Source organism: Coffea arabica, chromosome 6e (assembly GCF_036785885.1).
Source record: "Coffea arabica cultivar ET-39 chromosome 6e, Coffea Arabica ET-39 HiFi, whole genome shotgun sequence".
In the NCBI taxonomy this organism is placed as follows: Eukaryota; Viridiplantae; Streptophyta; class Magnoliopsida; order Gentianales; family Rubiaceae; genus Coffea; species Coffea arabica.
Genome location: NC_092321.1, coordinates 51,161,111 through 51,179,260, shown reverse-complemented (window position 1 = coordinate 51,179,260; position 18,150 = coordinate 51,161,111). Strand labels below are relative to the sequence as shown.

Below are 18,150 nucleotides of genomic sequence, written 5' to 3'. Positions count from 1 at the left end.
ATACCTCATTGTGGAAGTGACTTTTTGCCAGAAATAGCATTTGGTTTTTAGAAATAGCAGCTGGTGTTATTCCTAGTAAATTCTAGGTGCAAATCCTGGGTTGTCTTTACAGTACCTAGTCCTGTTCTTGCAATTTCAAGATTAAATAAACTCTTACATCATTAAATTCATGAAGAAACACTGCTTCAAATGAGTTCAACTTATGTCAAATAAAATATGTACTTGCAATCCTTTATCATTATTATTCCTACAATACTCGTATTTGCATTTCTCTTCAGGCTTCTGTTAGAGTATTCTCACCAACTACCCATCTACAAAGAATATTAAAATCGGACCAGATTCTTTTCCTTCACATTAGTAACATTGAAAAAAGTACAAGCTGTTTCACTGTCAATCGACCATAGAAGCAGATATTACTTGACAATGAAGTTTACCAAGGATATGTTTTCGACCATCTCTTGCTTGCAGGAGAGCCCGCTCCATGATTGGTAAAGTAATCCCTCCTACCTACAGTAGAGAAATTGAACTAGGATAAAACATCTGAGACTTTTAAGTAATAAGAATAGACAATGTGCCATCACCAAAGAAAACATCGTAATATTTGGCGTCAATGAAGAAAAATGCAGAACTAGATAATGCAAAGATGTATACAGAATGAATAACTTGTCTGAGAAATATATACGGCTGAAAATAGAACATCACATTACCTTGATGTCCAACTGGAATGCAGTTATACCATCATTATTTCCAGCTACCTGTAGCATTAGATTACAGATTACCATGATAAAGGTTCTCTTGCTCTGAAACTTCAAAACGTGACAGTAAATTGTACCGTCCTATTTGTTCATTCATTACTTTGTCACCTTGTAAATGAAAAATGAACAATGCAACAGAAAGCTATCCAACAAAAATAACCAAAAAAAATACAGAATACATTGGATCCCTAGAGATAGAAGACTTAAATTGAACAAACCTTGAAATCCATATCTCCAGATGCATCTTCTGATCCAGTTATGTCAGAAAGGATAAGTGGAGTTCCATCTCCGCCAAATTCTTTTGTGTCCAATACCATACCCATTGCTATACCAGCAATAGAGGACTTTAGTGGAACACCAGCATCTTGCAAAGCTAAGCAACCACCACACACTGATGCCATACTGTAATATGATTTAGGTCAATGAATGGGATATAACAGTAATTAAGTGCAGAGGAACTTCTTACGTTGAAGAGACAATCTGCAGAACTCCAGAAAGATGAAATAGATTTTTCCACAAATATTCAAGCATACAAAAGAACTTCAGACAGAAGATCTTGTATCACTCATCAAGTGACTGCTTTACCTTGACGAGCCATTGCTCTCAGTGATGGTACTCTCAACACGTATGGTATAAGGAAAATCATCCTCAGAAGGCAATATAGGCTCTAGAGCTCTCTCTGCCAGCACTCCATGACCAATTTCTCTTCTAGATGGTGCCCCCACCCTCCCAACTTCACCAACACATGAGGGTGGAAATGAGTACTACATGAAGCAGCAATAGATTCATCAGATAAGTTTTCAAGTCATGCCAAACAAACAAAAGCAATGGCGCTAAACTTCTAAACAAAAATTTCCAATTAGCAGCTATTCTCAGTAGTACGACCGAGTACAAACTAGGTAGAAGCAGATTTGTACAGATAACACAGAACTTGCAATGAACAACGTAGGATCTAATTTAGACACAATACAAATAAATATATAAATAAACTAAAAACTCATCTCTGTCATAGTATAAAATGCAGTCCTGTCGAGGAACACTGCAATGCAATCAGCACCAACCTCCCAATACGGTTTTTATTCATTGAAAGGAAAAAGATAGAAAGATGGAAGAAAGGGAAAAGAATAGGTGAAGCGAGATTTGGGCTTTGGTAAGGATGATGCATTAACAATACAACCTTGGATGAAAGCCTAATTACCCAATATAAAAAGATTGAATGCTTTAGCCAATTTAGAAAGCAAATATATCAAGATTTCAGCTCTCAAAGAACTTTAGTCAAATGCAATATGAATGGTAGAATATTTTATGCTCACGATGTTCCAGAAAAGAGAACAATTCTGCTGGATGTAGATAAATATTAGAGATGGATTCACCACAAGCTCAACTGTACAACATACAGGCAACAAAACCCCACCTGAAGATAGAATCTCTTGAATTCTTCCACATCCACAAGATTATCAATCTTTTGTGCCATTTGTTTATCACCAAGTGTAGCAACAGCTAGTGACTGTAAAATAGACAAAAAAGAATGATACCTCTAGGATAAGCTTCAATGGAAGAAAGAGTACACTGCCTGAAGCTTAGCTTCACATCAGTCATCAGAAATTGTACATACCTAATACAGTAGTTCTAAATCCTTGTCCTCATACCAAGAACAAATCGCATAACGTTTAGTGAAAGTACAGTATACAGATATACAAGCTTCAAAGTCAACTTTCTGGAAAGTAAGAAATTTCTCCTAGAAGTGGGTCTGTCTAGCTTGTTTCAGAGGTTCAGCTGGGTGATTAAAGCATCTCAGCTATAAAATTGGCAAAATTTGATTATCTCCTGTGGAAGATATGTACGCAGTTGAGTTTAGAAATTTTACAAGAATTTTATCACAAAAGATACTTTTCCTCTATTTTTACAATGTAAGGCTAAAGTTGATTCTGAAGTCATTGAAAGATGGGGACCTCTTATAAGTGGCTCCCATTGGTGAATACATACAAGTAAAATGAAACAAGTGATTAATATTATTTCGAAAGAAGATTCATGAATAGGAACACAAGATTGAAGGCATAATTGTCATAATTGTCAAGTAAAGCTTCAAGTTATTGAGCTCTAGAGTTGCATATAGGTTATGAAGAAAAGGATTGCACAGAGATTACATATGGACGATAATCTTATTAAAAAACAAAAAACTGCAGGATACTTGAAGAATAACCCCATAAAAAAAAATTCTCAAATGTATACAATAAGAGGCTATTTAATAAAATAAGGATGCCGATGACAAACTCGAAAATCAAACAGAAAAATATAATGAATTAGTCATATTTGGGAATTATACCCAAAAAATCACAGTTAAACATAGTAGACATACTCTGCGTAACTAATATTGGAAGTCTGAAATAGGCATAGCAGATATTAACAAACCATGTCAACATTTACATCTGAGGTTTCTGACAATTGCAGCCACCTCCTTTGAGGTTTGAAAAATTACACTTACCACCCCTGAAGTTATGAAAAGACTATAATAGCCTTGACAACTCTACAAATCCTAAGTGAAAAGTGGGTGTAAAGAAAAAAAAAGAAAACCGCATTTGCAAATATTTCTTTATCCAAAAGCTCTAACCTAGGTCATTTAAAGGGACTTCATGCTTAGTTTTATAATTAGCAAACTAGTAGGGATGCATTTGTTAAAAATAGTTTCTTCACAACTTACTTAGCAAAGGAAGAAAAAAAGAAAGTCCAAACATTAAAAAATGATGCCTTGAAACATGATCTAAATTTTACTCCAAAGAACTACCTTAAAATTTTCACTTAGCAAGTAATGCTGATATTTGATTTATTTTGTCATTTAATTTTTTTTTTTGTAAATCAAATAGGGGCAATATAGGATATTCATTAGACTGTTTGTGCTTACATCACCATTTGTTACCAAAACATACTTTCTAGGAGAGATTTCCGTAATTTTTCAAACCTCAAGGTTGGTGGCTGTAATTATTACAAACCTCAGGGGAGATTTCTGAAATTATCCCTCATTTAAATGACCTAGTATTTTGATCTTTGAACAGGTATCAGGTTGGTATAACATTATTGAAATTGCCATGGCCAGTATTTTGCACATTAGATCTTACTACCACCCAAAGATTTCACCGAATTAATTTAAAAGCACATATATCCAATTAGATATACGTCAACAAAAACCTTTAACCTTTTGGTTTATGATTATCATTTGAGTTCCCAATGTTTTTGCAGAAGCTGGCCTTGAATAAGAGGTTTAACTGGTCAATCCACAATAGACGCATAAAGAGAATCTAATGAAGAATATCCAGTAAAGGAGCTCTATAATCAGAAACTGAAAAGTGTTACTGGAAGCACTTCAAAAACATCATATCAAAATACAGACAAGCATTTGAATGAGTAGAATGCAAAAAAATCTGAGGAGCATTAAGAGCCTTAAATATGGTAAAATTATTCAATGAAGTTCTAAAATAAAAAAGGAAGTATTTTAAAAAAAAAAAACCTGTGTTTCTCCACGTGTAAACAGTGCACTCCCATGTACTCTGGGAAGTAGTCCGCAAGATGAGTTTATTGGCCGTACCTCACAAGGTGCTCTGCCATCACTTCGTTTTCCTCCCTGAAGCACAAAAAAAGGATGTAACAATACATGTAAATAAATGTTAATATTAATGACAATAACAATAAATACAGTAAAAAAATAAATAATTAAAGGAGAGAGAGAGAGAGATGAGCCTAAATTTGGTTGCAATGGACTGACACCAATCCTAGTAGCTGAAGACAATTCAACCTCGCACACAAACTACTTGTTAAATGGATGTTTGATGCTACAAACAAAAACCCAAGAAGAGCCACCAAGTTCTCTGCAAATAAACTAAAATAACTAATTTATCCTGCATACCTCATGCCATTGAACTCCATGTCTTCCTTAAAGCCCACATCTGTCAACCCTCCCATCCATACCCCCTCATAAGTCGTTAACCTCTGTATCCTTGAATGCTATAAATTGCCTGAGGAGTTTGTTTCTCAACTTTTAGCATTTCTCTGGATTGGAAGTATTTAAGATGGGAAAAACGAATGAATGATATGATCAGAGTTGTGCCTTTCTGAAGGCTACAAGTCATGTTCAGCGATGTAACTTTACAGAGAGTTCCTGTGCTACACCCATGAACTGCAGTTTTACAATTTAAGCCTCCTACAATTCCCAAACTGCAAGTTTGATGGAAATCCCATTAAACATTCCCAGACACCTTCTGTGTCTATGTTTCAGCATACTCCGTTTTATTAATATCTCAATTTATCATTATTTATTCCATAAGAATTGACTCATTTGCATACGTAATATACTAATTTCCTTGTTCAACTTTTCTAAAAGACCAAACTTTCCCAGGTGGACAGTAGTCATACACTAACATGCTTCAGAAACAAATACAAACTCTCTCTCTCTCCGCCCCATACAAACACACTCACAAAAAATTTACTCTAGAAAATTCAACTGCATTTACGTACTTATTCTCATCAAAACCATGTCCATGCAGCAGCAAGCTTTAAGACCATTATTATGGTGAACTATGTTTCATCATAATCAATTGGGGGCCACTCCATAAAGCTCATGTTACTTACTTTCCATGTTTTTGCTATGGGCAAAATGTGAAACTTGTCTATCAATAGCAAAAAGAAGAACATTAACTTATTTTCATACATCAATATTGCTTCATAATCGGCTAAGACAAACAGATCAGATTTAACAAAAACATTGTGCCTTATTTTGCTGATCTTTCAAATAATTATCTTTTAATCAAAGCCAAAAGGAAAAGCATAGTCAAAGGACTTGTTCTCAACTGTTTGTAAAAGCTGACTTTGTAGAATTGATTCTCGAAAATTCAGATTTTCCAAAATAACTCAATGTTTTGCCAGTAAACAGTTAAAAATTCTATTTTAATGAACGCATGGGTGTTCTCAAAACAAGTGGACAAGCTGATTTTGACTATTGAATGACCAAATTACCCTTATGTGCTGCACAAATGGACTTTTATGCTCATTAAATAAATTTTTGATGTAATTAGTTACTTATGGAGATTCAATCTTATCATTAATAATGCATTTTTTTTAGGCATTAACATTGCAGTTAATCTCACTAACTAAATAAATGATTTCAAATTGAAAACGAAATTCCAAGATATCACGAAAGAAGTTCAATAACTGAAAAAATAACAAATACTATGTGGCCTTTAGTTATTTTAGTAATTACGTCAAACTGTTAAGGGGATTCTTGTCTGGACGAAAAGTTAGCCTAGAATCAAAATCCAAAAGCAGCTCCGAACCTGCTTCTGATTTTCAGGTTTTTTGGGCCCAAAAAACCTAAAATCAAGATGTCAAAAGCAATTGAGATCACAATAAGGTAGCTTTTTTTAAAAAAATCAAAAGCTAAAATTAGGTTTCCAATATCAGTTGAGAACAGGGCCAACATTTATCAGAGAAGGAACTTAAATTCATGTTCATTTTCAACATAAAATATCAGCAAAAGTGACTGCATGCATGAGAAGGTGGATCGGTCAACCAAAATTTCAGAAAAAAAATTAGTCCAGCATCTTGAGCAGATTTGTGGACCAATCTACAACAATTCTTAGAAACTTAATCAAAACCAAAGAGTGGAATCTACTAGTAGTTCCTTTGCCTGAATACATGAAGAACTCAAATTTCCTAGCCAGACCCTCGAAAATTTACAATCATGGTTTCTCACAACCAACTGAGCCCAATCAGTAGTAATGTCTATAAGGACAGCTCCATCAAAATTAATCTTCATATGACCATCTGGCAGCGGCAGCCAATCAGATTTAGTCAATTGAGTAACACCCATCAAATTAGCTCTGTTATACTCAGCTAGGGAATACAATCACCAAAATAACAAATTTTTTATTACGGTATTCTAACAACCATTCAAGCCAAACTCATTACTGAAATCAGTCAAGACCACCATGAAAGTCCATATAAAGCCACGGAGACAATGAACCAATATTCAGAAAGAAATCCTGAAGTCTTCTAGGATACAAAATGGAGCTTCACCACAGAATGCCTTCCTGTAGAAGGAAGGGTGTAGAAGGTATTGAGTAAGGGAAGGAGGAATGTCTTGCGGGTCAAAGAGGGAGCAGAAGGGCTCTGGTTTTGTAAGGTTGGAGGGTGGGGCTACGAGGAGGAGAAAGGGAGGATGAACTAGTGGAGCAGTGGAGGACAGACGAGGACATGGACCAAAGCTGACAGGGAAAAGCAAAGAAACAGAATTGCAGTGATTGAGTTTCGAATTGTGAAATTCATTGAAGTTCATTGCTTACGCATAGTTTGGCAAACACTTGTTTGTTAAAGAGCCAAAAAGAAATGTTAATGTTTAGCAGATAGCCTCACTGTAGAAACATTAGAAACATTTTTTTCTTTTCGAAGCTTTGAACAAATACTAAGGTACAAATTTTTATAAAAAATTCTATAGATGGAAAGTAAAAAAAAAAAAAAAAAAAAAAAAAAATAGATCAGTAAGCATGGCAAAACGGTCCTCAACATCTTGTTACACCCATTACAAGAAGAGGACTCCCTCCGTCCAAGTGAAATCAACATCCATACCAATTTCTATATGTTCCTAATTTGTTGTCACATACCCACAATGGCAAAAAATTTACGATGCAAAATATATTTTTGAAAATTAGAAGGATAAAGTCGACTTTCATCAGATTAGGAAGACAAGGTAGATTAGGATGCTAAGAATTAGTTAGAATTTAAATTAAATTAGACCCTATCTCATAGATTCATTTCTGTAAGTATTCAGGTTCAGTATGTGCAATTTAGTTTGGAGATCTAATAAAATAATCATTTCTTATTAGTTCTTCATCTAGAATTACTAAGGGTGTCCACTAAACCAGCCCCCATTTTAAGTTTCCTACTGATTTATCCTAAAAACCAAACCTCTGATCATGGATCAAAGTGAATTTCTTTTTTCTTGTGCTTCCAACTGCACCAACTTATTCACCAATTTCCAACTCCTTCCCTTAATTTTACTACTCTTTATCAAAATTAGTGGGCCCATTAATTTTGCTTCGCATGAGATACACTGCACTTTCATTGTTCCTTGAATGGTAGTCTGTGTAATCACTACAAGAATCTGGTCCAAAATTTTGGATGGTAATGACAAAATAGACAGGGCCTACATGTAATGATGATTGTCACATTTGTCAAGTATTACACTGAACAATGACAGGTCAATGCATACTTATGTGGGCAACATTGGAACATCATATAAAAGACACCACCATCTTTCATAAATAAAAAATAAAAAAAGATGAACGATTAGAAAAGGGGACAGAGGTAAGAATTGGCACAGAAAAGGTTAATAGTGATAAGATCTCAGGCAACATCGGTCATTGAATAAGATCAAACCAGATATAAGAAAGAAATCTTTTTGCTATACAACATAGTAAATGTGTTGCTGAATATTTTAGTCCACCCAAATCGTACCTCCACAATTCGCCTGCGGAGAAACTTTGATGTAACTTCTTTGAAAACAAGCTTCACATCTACCTCTGTAAAGAGCTAAAAATGGAAGAAACAAGAAAAAGCAAATGAGCAAGTATATCAACCCAACTAGACCTGTTACAAAATGATCCAACCCTTACAATTGAAAAATCAACTTGATTACAGCCCTAAAACAGATGCCTGAAAGCATTAACTTACCCAATAAATCCAAATTTCACCATAAAATATCCAGTAAATGATGTTTCAGGTGTGTACATTGTCTCAGTTATCAGAATTAACAGAAAATTAGCCAATATTAGGATTCTGTACTTAATAAATCAAAATGAAATAAGCCGACGCATGCTTAAATCGACAAGTATAAGATCATTGAAAAAAAATAACCTTATATAAACAACTTCCTGGAGAATAAATAAGTCTTCTAAACTTGGGTTGGGTTCAACTCTCATAAACAAAACACATTTGCTGTTGCAACTACTTTTGTACACATCCAATCAAAGTTATTCAAGAATGATTCCCACAATTTCATGTTGAATTCTTATGGAAGATGAATACAATCCACTTGTACATCTTGTTATTGACAATTCATAGATCACCCAGTCATCCTAGAAAGATGGTACCAGATTTGAACAACAAAGTGCTATTGGTCTAGTGATGTCCAAGTAAAATGTGACTACCTTCTACTCTATCATTAATAGGAGGGAATACGTGTATCACCTATTGGCTATACACCAACGAAAACCATGAGCTCAACATAGTGTGAAGACCATCCCAGAGGTTATTCAACTACTCAAACATTCCTATTCATATGTTTTTGGTAATGTGTTCACACCACAGTTAGTATTTTGATGACAATTTTTACACAATCGTGTTTTCTGAAAAAAGTTGCCTTGATTTCTTATGCACATGCTGTTTCAAAGTCTCATTTTGAAATTTTCATTTAAACAGAACTTTTTGAAGATGCCAGCAACTTCTGGAGGTGTAAGCTAAAAAAGGAGAAGTTTACATAACAATATACAAATCCAGATGGGACACCATTCTACTTGACCAAGCAATTTTTTTTTTTAATTAGCATCTTTAGATTTGAGTAGATTTTTCAAAAGGTCAAATATGTTTCCCTTGACCTATAAATTGGTAACAACATATAGTTCCTATAAATTGCTGCCCTTATCTGCATGGTTTAGTAGAAATTTACTACATAAAGTACCCTGATGGCATGGTAAACTATCTGCAGAAAAGGAAAAATACAAGAAAAATAATTAAAAGCCTAATAGACACATCCAGCAACCAATGAACTAATTAACACAGAGTTTAATCCCTATTAATATTCTCAATTCCATTTTTTTGTAAGAGTAAACTTCAACAAGCATCTTTAGCATTTCCAACATTGCTTCAGATAGATAAAATTTTCTTTTCCCTTTCTGATAAAAATGGGGCTAGTGGGATTTAACTTGGCATCTATGGCATCAATCATTCCAGAAGTTTTAACTAAACCGGCCAATAAATGTATGTCATGGATATCTTCCTAAATCTCAACCACTTTGATGCCTAGGGGCGATCTCTTTTTTGTCCAGAGTGGTTGTAACCATTTTTGTTACTAACTCTTACAAACAGTCTTTGGTCATGTTACATCTTGTTTTCAGTACCATTGGATGTGTTTAATCAAATCTTAGGGATATCCTGTTATTTGGCTAATTTCAGCAGATTGATGTAAGATCTTTACAAAGGTTATCCATAGGCAAACTTATATTGATTTCTAAGTTACTTCAAAGTAGTTTAGCTAATTACTTAGCTATATTTTGTTGCTTAAACTAATGAGTATCAGTTTTAAGAAATGGAAAAACAGGTAAAACAATATCAACTTGAGGAGCAAAACAACTCGTGTCTTAGTTTAGCATAAAAGCAAATGGTTTTTCTAAGCCAAAAGTAGAATGCTGATGTGGAAAAATGGACAAATGGACCTCCATTGATGACAAAGAATAATTAGGATAACCAACCTAAGAATCTCAACAATTCAAAAAAACTGGCAAAAGGTAAGTTTTTTGCTCAGCTACCGCACTTGGTCAACAGGGATCTTCACTTAGATAGGCTTGGCCTTCTTTTTGTATTTTGTGATTATTGTACTTTTGCTATGGAGTAACAGTCATATCCTCCTCCTAGTAAATATTTTAAATATTAATGAAATATAGGTCTGGCCATCCTCCCCCGTATACAGGATTTTGCCAAAAATAAAGTTTTGTAGCTGAGGGTTTATTGAGCAAATCACATCATTGGTGCAATTTAATTTCTAAATTTTAAGTTGATGTTTGGGGAAATATTAGCAGGATTGACTAAGGTGATCCTAGCAAATGATCACCATCAAAACTAATTCAAATTCTAATAAAAGACAAAAGGTTTAAAAAGAATAATAAGCAACGTAAAGCAGAAAACTTAAAACTTCCACCATCAGGCAAATCTGGAAATAACTTAAAAAGCAAAACATGTTTAAAAGTGTTTAAAATTTGAAAGGATGAAAATAGGGAGAAGGAAGAGAGAAACGAAGCAAACTGGAAATGAAGACAGAAAAGCTGAACCCTACCAAGGGAATGGATTTACGAGACACTGGCTTGATGTGAACATCACCTTCATCAACTTCACCATCCACAACCACTTCCTCATCTTCCTCCTCATCCTCAATTAAATCTGGTGCCAACTCGGTAGAAACAATGGCATCAATCTTGCTAATGTAACCTCTCTCTGTTAGTATACTCAGAACCTTGTTTTCTAAATATGATAAAGCCTTTCTTCTTGGGATCTTATTTTTAATTTGTAACACTTCCACCAATTCTTGACCTGCAATATCCTGAGCAGCACACAGAATTTGTACATTATGATAGTTACATCTTGTATTAGATTAGAGCACCAAAAGAATGAGGTCATCATCTGAGAATGATGGATATGCAATTTATGTGAAATGGCAGGTAAGAAAAAAATTACACAGATGGAACTCTGCAATGAACAGAGGTGCAGCGCAAAAACCATTGTTTTGAGATGTGAAAAGTAAAAATCATTTTGATCTAAACATCCACCACCCCTGCAAAATTGTCATTTTTAGCACTTACTCCACAACCAGTTAATTTACTATGTATTTCTTCTTATGCATTGAGGTCACACAAATACAAACTTAAGAACTCCACTTGCACGAAGATCTATCCCAGATAACTTCTCCAATAATAACCAGATGTATGTGTCCACACATATACATACATACATACATACAGAAAAAGTATATATAAATAATATATACAAAAAAAAAATAGAAAGTGCTTACCATCGACTACTCTCTGTCTAACGGCCATAGGCACTGCCCATAAAAAGTTCTTGCACTATTGGCACACAACAGAACATAAGACATTTCATGACAGAAAGTTTGCTATGCAAATTGACACCCAACACTTTAGTTATCCAAGGTCAGTAAAAATGCTAACTTCGAAAAAAGGATGCCACGCGGCATCAATTGGTCTTGAAAAAATAGAAAGAAAAATTGTTTACCAGAAATTACTAAGTCTGAACTAGAACAGGTACTCTTAAATTCAGATAAGGCCAGATAACAAACTGGTTTTCATGGGGCTAGTATAAGGTATTCTGCAGACTTGGTGCACTCCTCAATGCATCTTGACACTGAAAACTGAAAGAATCAAACTAAGACCCTAATAATGGTATTAACAGTCCAACAGCTAACAGATAGGGCAATTTGTACCTGGTCCATGTGTTGGTCAATGGACTCGATCCAGTAAAACCAGTTTGGCCAAAAATGTACCCAAAACCAGTTCATCTTTGCAAGGTAACAGGTTGTCCATTACCCGAAAATGTTGGTTAGGACACATCAGGTCACCGATCCATTTTATGTGAAACGAATTATTATTTTAGAAAAAAAAAAGCTTCATAGAAATGTTTCCATTCTTTTTCCATAAACAAATTCTTTATATAAATTTTCTTAATCTTCTCAAAATGACCTCTCATTTATATATTAAAAAATTACATACACTAAACAATTCAAAAATTTGCAATTTTCTTGATTTAAAAAAATCACTAGAACAATATAGCAACAGAAACCTTAGTCCAGAAGTTTTCAACAGATATTATCCAAAGTTGAAATGCATGTCTACTCTTAAGATCGATATTCAACACACAAATAAAAAATAAAAAATAATCTAATTTATATGATGTGGTTTAGGTAAATACAGTTCAAAAAATTTTTGAACCCACTGACCATACCAATGGTGAAAATAACCAAAAAATAACCAAAACATAACCAAATTGCCAAAATCCAACTAAGTGCAATGCCCTGGATTCATGGACTGGCCCAAATAACTTTTGCGTGAATCTTAGGGTCAAAATGGTTAACCTAAGTTATTTGATAGCCCATCGGCCCAAGCTAATACACATATCCTCTCATCGTCTTCCCACTAATGTGTGATTAGGGGCCTCACATTCAACCCTCCTGGGATTTTTTGTGTCCTCACAACGGCCTGGTCATAATTCGGATTGTCCACTTAGTTGTGCTAGAATTCTAGAGATGGCTCATACAGGCTCTAGACGTGGTCCCCATCTGACGTGGCACTTAGCCTCACACAGTACTTAGCTCCTGCACTCCTTTGCATAGTTGGAACCATAACACACTGGCCTTGGCTCATCCAATGAACAGACCATGTGAGATTCGCTTTGATACCAACTGTAATGGCCCAAATCCACGGGCTAGCCCAAATAACTTTTGAGTGGAACCACAGGCTCAAAATGGTTAACCCCAAGATATTTGATAGCCGATGGGCCCAAGCTAATATACATGTCCTTTCCTCTTCCACCCACCAATGTGGGATTGGGGGCCTCACATGAGGTAACCAAATTTTCTGGTTTGGAATGGATAGGTTTTTCGTTTTTTGGTTCATCCGTGCTTCTTGGTGTAAGATATATAAACATGAGATATCCAATAAGAGTGGAATTATGTCATTTGTCCTCGAAGCTGCTCAAAATGGAGTTGTGACAGAAAGTAAACATATAAGTGAAAGGACGGTCAACTGTTCTAGAAAACAAAAACAGAACAAGGTAAATCAGACCACCAAACTTAGCACCTCCCCCTACCCAGCCAACCCAAGGAAATAAGAAACAAAACAATGACAAAGCAAAAATAACAGAGACAGGAAAGAAAAAAGAAAAGAAAACACAGAGAACAACATGGAAAGCATGCTTCTTTTGATTAAAAGATGTTTTGTCCTTGATTCCCCAAATATATCCAGCCAACCAGAAGGCTTCATCTAAAAAGAAAAGATAATCAAATCCGTTGACCTTCAATGGCTCTAACATGTACCTGCAACTTCAGAATGCAGTAGATGTTCACCAAAAAAGAATATCACAGGTAAAGCAGAACTTTCCCTGAATGTCCAGTTTAGATATCCATCCATAACTTTAAGCAATTACTGCAGGCTTGTTTTGCAGTCATTGTTCATCAGCCAATTTGACAACATCAAAAAACAAAACATCACTTTAAAGTATGAATTTCTTCACAATTAAGTCCAAGCTGCACCAAAACCTTTCGAAAATAGGTAATCTTTGCTTCACTGAAGCCAGTCTAACCAAACAGCTCCTTCATCGAAGAATGGTAGAACCAAGATAGCTCACAAATTTGTAATTATGAATGCATGGAAAATTCAATCTCTAAACAAAATTATAGTGAATCTTCTGTTAAGAATAATAATGCTTAACTACTGTGTATAGAATTTTTTGTAGTATGTTTGTTTACAAATGTGAGGATTGTGGCAAACATACAGTTGTTCAAAGTCAACAACAGGAAAGAATTTACAAAGAGTAAACGAACAACAAAAGAATCAGAATTTCCAAACAGAGAAAGATAATCACATACTTCAACATGCTTATATAGCTCTGGAGGAGGTAATTTAATTGCATCAAGCATTTTAGGCTTTCCACATAGCTTCACTAAAGCAGCCACTTCCCTGCAAATTGCACGCACAGCATCCTGGCATTGCAAAAGGCAAGAATCTGATCATTACTATCACTATGACAAATTGCTGTTAGACAGAAGTTAACCACTGAAAGATTCTGATTGATACTATAGAGCTACGGAAACTTGTAAGTGGAACTCTAGCAACATAAAAAGGTATAGCATAAAGCAATCTTATATCATGATGAAAATTGCTGGAATGCTACAGCAACATGAGGAAGATTTTCTCACTTTTATTTCTTCCAGATCTATTGTAGCAATACAGAAAGGATGAAAACACTTTTCTCCAGTCTTTAAGCCTAAAGAAAGTTACATAGAACCAGGTAATAATACTGCTTAACATTTTCAACATTCTTTTAGAGATTCAAATACTAGTATAATGTACTAACATTCTTCATTTAGGGTCAGCTTCATTCAGTTCTTTTAGGTCATTTTTCTATACTAGAATATAATAAATTGAATGATCGTACAAATTCAGGAGTAGGACCATACTAGGTCACCCTTTGAGCCATCCACATCAAGTAATTGTCCCTTTGATACCACCTTCAGTAATGAAGGGTCTAAGTGTAGAAATAATCAATGACAAATGCAATTATCTAGCTTTGGGTGGACCATCAGGGTGATGAGGCTCAAGAGAACAGTAAACTTCCTTTATCCCACTATAATGTCACTCTTGGTCAAAAGAACTCATTTTGTAATTAACATTTCTTATCAATATACAGATTCTTTGCAAAAATTATAAAGTTACCACCTGGAAAGTTAAATTCCAAAGCAATTTAGAAATATGGAAGTAAATTCTTAAAATTTGACAGTTTGACCAAAAGAGACTATGATGTGCAACCAGAAAAAAGAAAGGAAAGCAAACAACGGCGTAACATGTTAAAAGTTTTAAAAAAATTAAAAAAAAAAAAAACTCAATCCGAATGGATATACGTTCATACAAAACAAAGAACATAATGCATGCTCCAAAACTACCAATAAAAAGTTAGTGTACGAAGAAGAAAACATGTAAACTACAGAACTTTAACTGTCATTGATTGTTTCACAAAAAAAGGTAAACAATAACCAATAAAAATATTTGAGAAAATTTATCCAAAAAAATTGACTATACGTGTACAATTTAGCACATGAGATAAAATTAATTTGTTAAACATAAAGTGCTATAACATAACTTTTTTAATCAAATAAAACAAAAGAATTAACATTAACTTGTTTGACCACCTTTCGAAAAATTAATTGCTAGAACTTGAAGATGGAAAGTTGTACACAAATTCAATGGTCACGTTTTGACTTTTTAGTTTCATTGGTAAAAAAGAGAAAAAGAGAAAAAGGAGGGAACAATGAGGTATTGCTCAATCTATACGTGGGGCAAAATTCTCATTTTTTAATGATACTCCATAATTTATATGTAAAGTATGTGAAGACACTATTCATACTTAAAAGGAAATTATTCAAGATTCTTAGGCAGGCCTGCCTCCCCATGTCCCCATATGGCCTACACCCCCAATGGTCTGCCATTCACATGTTGCTTCAAAGTAACTAATAAGCTCAGGAGTTTGATACACAAAGTCTTGAACATCTTCTCTACTTATGCAGGAAAGGCTGCAACAGCTAACCTTCCCAAACACTTGCAATTGGATATTTTGAACTTTAAAGCAATACAAACAGTAAAACCAAAAGAAATGTCTTCAGATAAATAAATATTAACCAAGTATTAAACAATTAAGCAGCATTTTACAATAAACAACCTGCCCAATTTGTACTGCATTAAGCAACCTCTCTTCAGTAAGAAAATCACAATAACCCTGTGAGATCAAACATAAAAGATCCCATAATCAGTAAAACAAAACACAGTAAACATGCAAAATCTTGCATAACTTGCTAACACAGATACAAGGTGTTAAACTAATTCCTATACCAGATCTCTTGATTTTAAAGAAAATAAACATAGTTCTTGGATCCTTAGTTTCTAGACTTTCTGGATCATGCATTATTTTGCACCTTTCATACAACTTCTGGTTCTTAAATTTTGAACTTTCCACATGTAAAGTTAAGTAGAAAAGTGAGTTCGGAAAAAGTTAATAAAATGTGTAAGACAGATTGCCTAATATTTATGCAATAAAAGATCGTGTGTTCATCAAAATTAAATAATTCCCACTGCAGGAGGCAGGGCTTTTGTCAAATATAAACAGATTTAGTTCTGGGTCTATGACCATTACCCAGAAGTACTATTCAATGCAAAAAAGAGGTGCAAATGGTACGCAATTGAATCAACTACAGATTTAGGGCTTAAAGACAAAGTTGCATCACAACAGCAACCTTACCACCTTCATTTCAGATTGCCAAATTAGTGAAGTCCATACAGTGCATTTAAGCTTGCATCTCACAGGAAAATGCACGAAGAGCATGGCACTGGAAAAAGCACTCAAATAAAGGGATTTTCAGTTCTTCTCCACAAAACATTGAATTTTGATTGCCAATTAAGCGATGATTGATAGATCACTCATTTAGTCAAACATCGCATCCAAAAAATGCTCAAACTTCTGTAAATTTGTGAATTAAGATCTTGACATGCAATTTTATGTTCTAGTTCAGATGATAAATCACCAAGATGTTTGTTTAACCACTATACAGCATTAGATGTAGCTATCAGTATCTTGTATCCAGATTTTGGAAGGAGATACATATGCATTATTTGGTATTAGGAATGTAGTTTCTTTCGATATACCAGCTCAGCAGCCAAAATTGCTTCACGAGCTTTGACATACCAGAAGTTTGAGACCAATAACATGCAACTGACACCTACAGTTTTGCATCTAGCTGCCCAGAAAACAGTGACATACACATGTTTTGGTGGAGACAGAGATAGAGAAAGAGAGAGAGAGGGAGGGAGGGAGGGAGGGAGATAGAGCAAAACATAAATAAGGCATAAGATAATTCAGCACTTGAATTTTCATGGCAAAATGGGATGAACCAGGCAATACATTACCCATTTATCTGCTTAAGAAACTCAAATTAATTTGCAACCCAAGACCTTATCTGCAATTAAGAGCTGCAAAAGCTTGTTTCTATGTGTAAGAGTGAAAATTGAACCTCAATCATTAATATTGCAGTCTCCGTGCCTGCCAGCAACAGATCCAACTTAGACTTTTCCATCTCCTTCGTTGTAGGGTTCACAATGAACCGGTCACCAATCAGACCAACTCGAACGCCAGCAACAGGTTCAGAATTTGGCACTTCTGATAGTGCTCTGTATTGTTTAGATAATCAAGGGAAATTATTTATATTCACCATGAAACCAGTACAACTAGCAGAAGCAAGAACTGCAAGACTAGTTTAGCTTACACAGCAATTCCAGCAGCTGTAACAGCCAAAGAATCTGGAGGATGCAAACCATCATAGCTTAGTACCTGCAAGTCCATCCCAAGGTAGTAATACGAAAGCCATGTTAAGAACATCAAGCATCACAACTGTTAGAAACTGTAAAGAAAACATGCAGAGTCTGCAACACCTTACCCAGGACAATATTTGAGTTTCATGATAGAAGCCTTTAACCATTGTCGGACGTAAAGGCCTATCTATCAATCTACAAATAAGTACCTGCAAACTTTAATAGTTGTCAAAGCCTAAAACTGGATAACACTTTATACAAATAAACCTCTAAACCACTCCAAGTTTGCTGAAGCTAGATTCTAGGAACAGACACATAATTTGCTAAAAGACAATTGTTGGTACATATAGGAGAACATATGGAGACAGTGAAAGGTACCTCATGATCTTTTGTCCTTCCTTCTCGCTTAAAAAACCCTCCACTAAAATTGTTAGAATTAAGATGATCAATCCCCTTCCATATAAATTAAAAGATAAATTGTACAAACA

General features: G+C 34.8%; 1 protein-coding gene across 7 annotated transcripts in view; it reads right to left on the bottom strand.

Moving 5' to 3' along the window:
* Positions 1-18,150, bottom strand: part of LOC113697532 (probable polyribonucleotide nucleotidyltransferase 1, chloroplastic) — a 31,778-nt gene that overhangs the window by 8,334 nt on the left and 5,294 nt on the right. For 6 of the 7 annotated variants that reach the window (XR_011817137.1, XR_011817142.1, XR_011817141.1 and 3 more), the window contains exons 4-17: positions 18,041-18,083; positions 17,788-17,871; positions 17,617-17,681; positions 17,365-17,521; positions 16,020-16,076; positions 14,173-14,286; positions 10,852-11,115; positions 8,259-8,333; positions 4,261-4,374; positions 2,170-2,262; positions 1,341-1,519; positions 974-1,157; positions 708-755; positions 435-507 (exon numbers count right to left, since the gene is read on the bottom strand). Coding sequence is in view for 1 of the 7 variants with exons in the window: in XM_072055796.1 (XP_071911897.1) it covers positions 435-507; positions 708-755; positions 974-1,157; positions 1,341-1,519; positions 2,170-2,262; positions 4,261-4,374; positions 8,259-8,333; positions 10,852-11,115; positions 14,173-14,286; positions 16,020-16,076; positions 17,365-17,521; positions 17,617-17,681; positions 17,788-17,871; positions 18,041-18,083 (1,550 nt within the window). In the remaining 6 variants the exon portion in view is untranslated. The remainder of the gene's footprint in view (positions 1-434; positions 508-707; positions 756-973; positions 1,158-1,340; positions 1,520-2,169; positions 2,263-4,260; positions 4,375-8,258; positions 8,334-10,851; positions 11,116-14,172; positions 14,287-16,019; positions 16,077-17,364; positions 17,522-17,616; positions 17,682-17,787; positions 17,872-18,040; positions 18,084-18,150) is intronic. The other variant, XR_011817138.1, reaches the window with a different exon arrangement.